A 10,453-nucleotide genomic window follows, 5' to 3' on the forward strand; every position below is an offset into this window, starting at 1 on the left:
GTCACTGCACGAACATTCTGTACCTGCCAATTCCCCTTGGTTAAGCCACTGTTGTCTGTGACCTTTAACTTCTGCATAAGTTTGTATGTGCACATTTCATAACTGCTTTTATCTGTTCACGCATGCAGTGTGGCTGGAGATTTTGAAAGTGGCGTCATGCTTTAATTGGCTTGACGAAACCAAACAGGCCCAATCATAGAACTCAAAGAAGTAATGTCACGTAGCAATGTAGCACAAAGATTAAATCAATAAGTTTGTCGACCTATGGAGAGCCCAAAAGGACCACATCTTCAACAATGCCGTTTTAACATAGTACAGGTATACAGTATAGTGCCAACAAACAAATGAAAAATTGATTATCTGACTCTTTATGATAGGGACTGTAGAGGATGAAATCATCCTTGCTTGTGAACAATGAACCTTTCAGGGATGATCACCTGTTTCCAATTAACCTGTACCTTAATTGTGGAATGTTTCGAACAAATGTTTTTGGAATGTTACTACATTTTTTTTTAGCAAATTGTGCAGAAATTTTAGAAATTCAAAACTGTTCACATACTTTTTGAGATAAAAATAGATAATAAATAAGAGGAAAAACAAGAAATTAAATAAAAATGTGGAATATGCAAAATGGTTTATTTTAACATTAAAATACTAATAAGCCTTAATGAAAATGGATTGATGGGCCATGGGGGAACAAATATACACTGCACATTTTTTTGTGTGTGTGTGGGGGGTATTTTTACAATTATAATACATTTAATTATTCATTAAAATAATGTGAAATAGAAATGAATAGGCCACATAGATGCAGTTGAAATCTTGGACAGGCCGGATTAAAGAACATTTGTGGCCCGCGGGCCATACTTTGCCAACCTCGCTATAGGGAATGAAATAATCGTGGTTATCTTATTACATAAAATAAAAAATAAAAAAAACGGAAATAAAAGACCGTATATGATGCACTGAGGCAGTGCAGTCAACATTATTCCTGCGTTCTCTGGACTTATTTGCTTGCCATACACGTGTGCCATACACGCACACGAGCAGGTGCTGCTACTTATCGCGAGCAGGAGGAAAACTAGTCGACAATGGAAAGGAAAGGACGCGTGATGTTGACGATCAAGCCACCGTCACACGCCAGAGCAGATCCGCAGCAATGAGCTCCACCTTTCCAAAATCTGACTCCACAACCTCATTGCTGAAAACATCCTCGAGAAGATCCACGCACGTCCACGAACGCACGGCAGAGAGCCGGAGAAGTCATCATCAGCACCACCACCACCGTCCCGCCGCCGCCGCTGCCGCCACCGCGCTCCAAAGCAATGGAACCGCCGAGGAGGCTTTCTTGTCGGCAGAGAGCGACGTCAGCGCCCGGAGACCACTGTGCCATCCTTCGCTCACTGGTAACCGGTACACAGTTGAATCCACTCGGGTCAAGTGTCGACCCCACGCGTCTCTCAGCCCCCTTCCGGACCCCCCTGAACCTCACGGTGAGGCCGGCAGTGGCGAGAGGGAGCGCGGCACACACCGACACCACCGCCGCAGGAAGCACAACCGCGAGGAGCGAGCGCCCGCGGCAGGACCGCCCGAGCCAGAGCCGCCGCCGCCGCCGCCGGAGCATCGCCGTCGTTGCCGCGCACGCCCTCTCCCGAGGATGCCCTCGCCCTCAGACAGCCATGACGACAGGACTCCCCTGTGCGAACCGCGGGACCAGAAGAGGGCCGGTTTGACCAAAAGCGGTGGCCAGGCCAGTAGGTCCCCGCCGTCTGCCAGCTCTCCGGTGCCGCTGTCCAGCACCTCCTCTCGCCGCTCCCGGAGGTCCAGTGCTGCTTCTTCTGCTTCGGATGTCAACCTGCGTACTGTCCTCAATTCACTCTTTGGCCAGGTGAGACCTCTTTGAAAGTAGCATTTACACGTGTTTACCTATACAGTATAACTAAACTCGGCCAAAGCATACATTTTACATTAGAACATTTCAGTGGGAAGTAACGCAGGCAGTACTTCGTTACTGTACTTGGAGATTTTTCTGTACTTGCGCAGTGGGCTATTTTTCAAATGATTTTTTTACTTTTACTCCCTATTTGAAAACACTCATCAGTACTTTTTGTCAAAAAAAAAATTGGGTCAAAATTGGTTTATTACCTTTTTATCCTGAATATATAACATGAAAAAGACAAATTGAAGGAAGAAAGTCAGCTGTGGTTGGTTGATTGAGATCTGACTTGGGGTCTTGTAAAAAATAAAAAATGAAAAAATGGGACAGCAATGACATAGAGGAATGGGATTCAGGCAGCATTACTGAAGATGATGCAACAAACTCAGAGATGCAAGATATTTTCCATTGATGGCCTTTTTTAAGGTCATTATTTGATGTTTTGTCGGCGACCAGAATCATTCTTGACAAAGGCGTTGTTCTACAAATCACCATTCCAACTAATTTTTAAGGACAAGTTCATATTCAACACCCCCCACCCCCAAAATAAAAATACAAATAAAAGAGAGAGAGAGTGTAGCCTACATGAATAAACATTTTAACCCATATATGCGCCCATAAGTTGTAGCTCTGAAAGGCTATTTTTCATTAGCAGTCACTTCATCTGATGTTATTGAGCATCCTGGAATGAATAAAAAATAATAAAAATACATGTACAATAGGTAAAACCGCCCTGCGATTGGCTGGCAACCAGTTCAGGGTGTACCCCGCCTACTGCCCGAAGCCAGCTGGGATAGGCTCCAGCACCCCCGCGACCCTAGTGAGGAAAAGCGGTCAAGAAAATGGATGGATGGATGGATAGGTAAAACCTTACATTCTTGGTCAAAGCATACAATACAGTTAAAGAGATTTTGCAGACAAAATCTACAATTATATTACATAGATGAGGAATGCCACTATGAGTGTTCATATCTTTGCCATTTCTTGACATTAAAGTTGCTGAATGCAGAAAATTGAATTTCGAATCGCTACTGCCACCTGTGGCTGAAAAATTAAACTGCACACTCTTTTCTTCACTACACAATGCGGACATGACGTTACATCCGCTGGCAGAGGGCGGGAAATTCAAACCCGAATCCAGTCTGAAAACTATTGGCCAGAGGCTTGCAGGAGTACCCATTGTGAACAGCTAAGGTGTTATCTTTTAAAGTCATAAATGGTCAAATAAAAAGGCTATTGTAAAGATATTTTGGGGCAAATTGTTATATAGAAAAGCTTTAAGGTGTATGTATTGCAATTTTTCTCATACGCTAATTTAACATTTTTGTGACTCAATTAAAATTATTAGAAAAGCTAGCTGAACACATTTTCATACAGTAGCATATTAGTCAAGCTAACGCTAGCTAGCTTTTTAGAGCATCATATGACATCTTAGTAAGCTTGGTAAAAAAAAAAAAAAACCACATTTTCAGTTTTTACTTTTGTATTCATATTTAAGACACTATCCTTATTTTAACTACAGGAATTGAATCAGTACTTGTACTTTTAGTAGAAGTATCTTCAGTATAGTGTGAGTACTTTTGCCTTTGGGGGACATACATGCTCCTCGTTGGTCCCAAGTTACATTTGAGTCAAATATTTGGTGCTGTGAAGCGCAAGATCCTTAAGGAAAGGAAATGGACACGACAGTACATGTGGTATGATGAAATTGAGTCTTGTTTGTTTTTATCAATCACTTACTTTTTATTTTTTTAGTAGTTTTTTTTTTTTTTTTGGGGGGGGGGGGGGGGTAATGCCCTTAATTTTTCTTGAGGGTTTTTCAAGGTACTAAATTGACAACAGATCAGATGTTAATTTTTGAACCGTGACGTCACACACGTTTTTATGTTTTGTTAATATGCAAATATGCATTACGCAGTCTAAACACAAAAAAAACATTTTTGGACAGACTACAGGCAATCCCTCTTGTACAAATTTCTTTCTTATGTAATATATCCTCCTACAGGCCTTCTGAATGAGAGCCCTTCCAGTTGATGTGCAGATCTGTATGCGGCCAAATTTAACTTCCTGCATGATTTATTGGGAGCTCTTTGCAGAGAACTGATTTGAAAATGCCGCGGGCTCCATTTTGTGCATGATTTCTCTCTGAGATAATTTGCCTCATTTGGATTCACAGAGCCTTTATCTTTTTATGTTTTATTGATTACCTTTATGCATAGATTAGCAAGGGGGGATTATTCAAGTCATTTCTAGATATATTAAGCAAAAATGTATCTCAAATATGAAACTGGCACTGGAAAAGAGACATAAATATGAATAGGGAGTCTCTTTTATGAATTTATATCATTATTAAATTCATCAAAAATCTGTGTTTATTTCATGCTGTGGCTCTAGATAGTGCATTGTTACAATCCATGTAACATCCAGCACTGCAGTGAATAGCATTTAGATGCATGTGCTGCTCTCACAATCTTTGTGTGCTCTCTACAGGGAGCGTGTCTGCTGTAGGTCAGAGTGACCTTGTCTGTCCCTGCAGAGGGCAAAGGATGACATGTAGGGGGTAGCATGATGCATGAAATAAGGATGAAATTAACCATTTTGGAGGGCAAATACAGCTCGACAAGAGAGTGAATTAATCCAGGAATTGGATTATCAGAGCCTGGTAACGCCTTACAATTCAGTATTTATTGTAAGCATTTTGAGGCATTATCAAAGAGAGAACTCTTTCAGCTCATCGTCCTGCTAATCTAATCTTTTGGTGATTGTGCATCTGTACTGGTTGTATAGCTTGGTCAGTGTGACATGGAAAAAATGGATCACCGCCCCTTTAATAGGCGTACAGTCCTTTGCCTGCTTTCTTCTTTCTTAGTTGGTCTCACTCAAACACATTCTAGTACATACCGTATCAGTAAGGAAGCTTTTAGTAGCTCTTCAGTCCAAATGGGTCTTGTTGAAACCAGACTTTATGCTCCTCTCAAAAGTCAAGCTTTAGATGTTCCGGAGAAAAACTCCTCCTGGTCCTTTTTAATGCCATTTTTCTCCTTTGGTATGAGCAACTGTCTCGATTCAGCGCTCACAATGGTAAGAGTCTTCTTGTGTATTCTATTTTGCTTTCCTTTTTAACTCATTCACTACCATTGACAGCTATAGACTTTTAAAAATAATAATTTTAGCTATTTTTTATTAGTTTAAAATTTTTTTCCCCATTTTTGTTAACAAGAGTATGAAAACCTAGGTTATTATTTTTTGTACGTTTAGAACAGATATAACATTTTTGATTAATCGTGAGTTAACTAGGGAAGTCATGCGATTAGTTACGATTACAATTTTTTCTTTCTTTTAAACAAAAACATTTAAAAAAAAATTTTTAACAATCTTTTTTTTAAAAGAAAAGATTATTAAAAATTAGGGGCGGCAGGCGATTACGATTTTTAATCGTAATTAATCGCATGACTTCACTAGTTAACTCACGATTAATCACAAATTTTATATCTGTTCTAATACAACAACAACAAAAATTCTAGCTTTTCATACTCTTGTTAACAAAAGTGGAAAAAATGTTAAACTAATAGAAATAGTTCTAATTAATTTTTGGCATCTATAGCCGTCAATGGCAGTGAATGAGCTAATAAATGTTGGTTTGGAACTGAAACATGGTCTATCAATTGAAATTATATTGTGTTGTCTCTGTAATTGAACTTCTGTCTGTTTTTGTAGTTGTAGTTGGATGCGCACATCTTAGAACTGTTTGTGTTGGTGCGCCTTCCAAATGAACATGAGAAATGTTTGTCTCTGAAAAGCACTGTTGTCATCATGTTGTCTTTGCGTGGTTGTGCGACTGTATTGGATTTTTCCGCTTCTGAGCATGTTTATTGTTCCTGTGACAGTATACAGTTGTAAGGTGGCAGTCTGTACTGTACAATTTGTCAAGTAAACAGTTGTGTGTGTGATGAATGGAAACTTGGCAGGCTGCCTTTTTATCGATGCTTCTAACTTGTTTTCATACTGTACATTCTCTCCGTAATGCGCTCTTGCACAACCTGTCTTTCGTAACCATATTGTGCTCCAGATCCAAATGATGCTTGGGGATACAGTACTAACATGAGATGTAAAAGAATAATGTTCTGTGCGGAGGTGGGCGCAGCAGGTGATCTTGGTTATAATTAGAAGGTCATTGTCAATTACATCCTCTGTACATTCCAATGTTTTGAGTGAGAAACGTACTTGGAAAAAGTTTGAGTTTAACACATGCAAGCAGGGTCATTATTTATGTTGAAGACACACTGTCCAACAGGCAGCTTTTACAGCGCCACCTGTTTACATTGACCCCCTTTTCCACCTCACATCTTTCCGTTTCCATTTGTTTGGTAGTAACTCAAAACTTTCTGCAGGAGCTACCATATAAAACTGAAACATGACTGAGCCTGAAAAGTGAACCATTGCACGCATTTGACAATATTAGATAGTTCCATTCTATTGTCCTACCTACACTGCATCCTGACAACTTACAAGAAGAAACGCTATGACAGTGTTTCTCGTGTTTCTTTCAGTGGTTTTTATTCTTAACCTTGTTGGAAGAACTTAATCGCACCAGTTTCCTATGTGCACCCACTGAACCCTTCTTTATTGAAAAATAAAATGTGATCTTAGATAGCTCGTTGTGCTGAACTCGATAGAATTGCTCAACTTGACATCGCAAATCATAACAGTTAGGACACAGACTCCCATCATTTATCTCAACTCTATATTTATAGAAACAACCACCACTGTTTTCTTATGATGGAACCCAGATACAATAAAAGCAGCAGAGGACCCATAATTGAACCCTGTGGAACACCATACATTCCGTTATACATGTGAATTCATATTGCACATATTCGTCCGACCACTTCCTCTTTTTTTTGCTCGACATAATATGAAAGGATTACAATAATAAAGAATTCACACGACATACCATCAAAACAGTCAAAAAGTCGACTACTGAGTGCACATAATTCCTTGTAGCACTGATGGGCCTAGCGATGTAGCGTGATCACCTGCAGCTGATGGCCAAGTTGGGTGTATCATCACGAATCATATAAGTGAGGTTTGTGTTTTGACCGAACCCCCGAGGCTGACTCACTGGACCCCTGGGGTTCGATCGAACCCAGGTCAAGAACCACTGAAGTATGACAATCAATAAAATAATTTATTAAACTACCTTATTTATTAGTGTAGATGTCCTTGGCCTACTTGAAGTGCATGTCAACATTTTTTTTTCTAGTTCACCTTATTTAGCTTCATGAGAGGGGCAAAATATTAGGAACACCTCTAAATATGACGCAGTCCAATTCTACAAAATTACAAATGACACACTATGAGAGTAAAACACACTTCTGACTGTGTCGGGAAAACTTTGTCAATACTGAATTCTTGATACAAACCTTTAATTTAATTTGATTTTTTTTTTTTTTACCACTTATTAGTGTCCCTAATGAATAATCTGGTGGGTCTATGTACAGTACATATGGGAGTGTGGTGTCACAAAATACATAAAAAACACAAAGATACTGTATATTATACACCCTCTTTCATTATCACGTAAACTATATGTATGACTTTCGGAATACAGCTTGCAATGCAGTTCATGTGAACAATTGCTGTCACTGAATGCGCTGATGTTTGATGACCCGACAGTCACGGTGACAGGAAGTGCTGATGATAACGTATTCAATTGTCTGCCGTTGTGCTCCTTTCGTCCTTGCGTCTTTGCCGTTTCCAGCTCCTTCAGTCGTCAGACCTTTGGATCTGACGTCAAGACACAATGTTGTGTTTAGACTCCACACTCCTTTGGCAGTTAACCCCTCAGGCTTCTGGGATATGTCTGTCGCCGTCTCTGCCCTTTAAAGGTTGCGTTCATTGTAAGCAAGCATTGGGGTGGGGGAAAAAAAATAGGGATACACCTTCACATTCTTATGTTAAGACTGTATTATGGTGTGGAATGATGGGCAATTAGAGCACATTCAAAAAACGAAAATAGTTTACTTTTATTTACGTTTGGGCATCAGTCATGTTTTGTTTTTTCCCCGACTTGTACTGACAAATGATTTATTGTGTTTTCTCACTAGGACAGAGAGCTACGTCCAGAGGAAATGGATGGTAAGTTGTTTTGTCCTCAACAATAAGTCACCAAAATACCCAAGGAGTGAAATAAAAGCATCGGACAAGATGAATGATGAATGTTTCCGAGGCACTTTTGCGCATTTGTCTTTCCTTGACAGAGTTGCGGGACGCGTTTAAAGAGTTTGACAAGGACAAGGATGGTTTTATCAGCTGTAAAGACCTCGGAAACTGCATGAGAACTATGGGATACATGCCTACTGAAATGGAGCTGATCGAGTTGAGCCAGCAGATAAATATGAACTGTAAGAACTTGCTCGGTTTGATGTGTATTATTTATTTATTTGTTGCTGTGAAATCATATTTCATGTTTTATTTTAGTGGGTGGTCATGTTGATTTTGAGGATTTTGTGGAATTGATGGGTCCAAAACTCCTTGCCGAAACTGCAGACATGATAGGAATAAAGGAATTAAAAGATGCCTTTAGAGAGGTAAGAATGTCACTTTTAAATATTGCTTTATCTATTTGCCTGCTCAATTATGTGCTCCCCTGTATTCTCTACTCTGCTAGTTTGACACAAACGGAGATGGCGCCATAAGTACGTCTGAGCTCCGAGATGCAATGCGTAAGCTTCTGGGCCATCAGGTAATATTTGCATGACATGGTGTCTTCTTTTAGAGATGCCCACTTTGCAATTTTGCTCCGCTAACAACTGCAGCCTGCTTTTCCAGGTAGGGCTGAATGAAGTGGAGGATATTCTGCGGGAGGTTGATTTGAATGGGGACGGGCTTGTTGACTTTGAAGGTAAAAACACGATTGAAATATTGATAGCGGATGATGCTAACTGACGGTACTACAGCTGACAACATGAGCTTTCTACTCTCTTCTCCGCACAGAGTTTGTACGAATGATGTCTCGTTGAGATCATAGAATGATCAATCTTGAATGTGAAGCCTCACATCTCGCCATACTTGATCCAATAGAAGAGAGGACACGACAAGATTTCTGAGCCATTCAAATTTTGACTGACACTGGAATTTCAACTCCTTGAATGTTCCGGAGTGAAGAGCTTTCAATTGATAAGTGTTCTTCCTGAAATGTCTCCAGTCCAACTGAGGCACAACTTGCTGTAGCCTAGCTGACGATTGTACATTTGTTTTTGCACTTTAACTCTCACTAATAACGTCCTGTGTCCATAGATTGCTGGTGTTAGGTGTCATCTTCCACATGGTGACATTATTAAATGTCTTGCAAAATATTGCCTTCTACTATATGTTAGACAAAGTCAGGATGTGAGATTAATTGCTTGTAGATACGACTTAAAGACTGAGTGCACTGTTAAATGTTTTCACACTTGATGTGTAGACCATTGTTTGATGAAAAGTGTATATTTGGGATGTTCTTTCTGTGATATTGATGCCCCACTTGGGAGCCCTTGTAGCAATACTACATCTGTATCAGACTCGTGTGTGACGAGCCGGTCATTTGTGCCATTCTAGTGCTTTGGCATCACTTAGACAGCCACATGAAATGTCCTACAGCAGAACTGTGAACTATCATGAATGTTATTCCTGCAATCGAACTACAAGCAGTTGATATAACAAATCTTGATATAAGACTTTCAAATTGATTTCCTGTTAAAGCTTAAATCTAGACGACCAAAGTCTCCGTTCTGTTGTGGTTTTCAGCATGTGCCACTGTGAATTTAGAGCAGTTTCACGTCACACAGTATTTACATGCTCACAGTCCCCGAGTTGTCAATCTGGCTTCCGTCACACGTAATGCTGGAACCACATGCGTGAGCAGTATTTACAATGAATGTTAGTGTCAATATGATTGTAATTGTGGTAAAGTCTCTCAAATCTGTGTTGTAGAAGCAAAATCTATGCATGCCAAAGAGAGAATTCTGTTCCGTATGCACATTTGGATTGTGGACTCACTGAATTAATATACACATATTTTGCCAAGTGCAGTGTGCAAAATAAAATTTCATTACATTGCAGGCCGATATTATGGGTGCACTTGTCATTGTGAGATATTTTCCCTTGACCTTGAACTATATACAGAAAATTGAGTCAATCATCTCAAGAACAGTGGGGATCTCGGCCAAAGTTTAACATTTTTAATCTGAAACCACACCAACATCTGAAACCTAGTTTTTCTATGGGCCCAGTTGAAATTGTGGATCTGGATTTAATTGTCTCATCACAATTTGGATGAAAACAATTTATCTAATTGTGTTTGGCTTTAATTTGCTAGAGTTTTTAAGTGCTGCCAAACGCTCTATCCGGATCATAACCTAATCAAATTTTGATATTACCAGCCTGATTTTTTTTTCCAAGTTAATCATAAACATCATAAACAAAAGCTATTATTTTACAACAACAAAGAAGACATTCACAGAAATGGTAACACAA

At 39.6% G+C, this 10,453-nt stretch overlaps 1 protein-coding gene across 2 annotated transcripts; it reads left to right on the forward strand.

Annotated features, from left to right (window-relative positions):
• Nucleotides 1-911: 911 nt before the first annotated feature.
• cabp1a (calcium binding protein 1a) lies at nucleotides 912-10,046 on the forward strand. Of its 2 annotated transcripts, none has more exons than XM_077562362.1 (7): nucleotides 912-1,888; nucleotides 8,044-8,074; nucleotides 8,197-8,340; nucleotides 8,417-8,526; nucleotides 8,607-8,681; nucleotides 8,768-8,840; nucleotides 8,933-10,046. In XM_077562362.1, exons 1-7 carry the CDS (start codon nucleotides 1,160-1,162, stop codon nucleotides 8,956-8,958), a joined length of 1,188 nt encoding a protein of 395 aa, XP_077418488.1. In that variant the 5' UTR covers nucleotides 912-1,159; the 3' UTR covers nucleotides 8,959-10,046. The 2 variants fall into 2 exon arrangements, with proteins under 2 accessions (XP_077418488.1, XP_077418489.1); XM_077562363.1 differs by lacking the exon at nucleotides 912-1,888 and adding an exon at nucleotides 4,567-5,017.
• Nucleotides 10,047-10,453: the final 407 nt, after the last annotated feature.

Source organism: Vanacampus margaritifer, chromosome 3 (genome assembly GCF_051991255.1).
Source record: "Vanacampus margaritifer isolate UIUO_Vmar chromosome 3, RoL_Vmar_1.0, whole genome shotgun sequence".
NCBI classification, from domain to species: Eukaryota; Metazoa; Chordata; class Actinopteri; order Syngnathiformes; family Syngnathidae; genus Vanacampus; species Vanacampus margaritifer.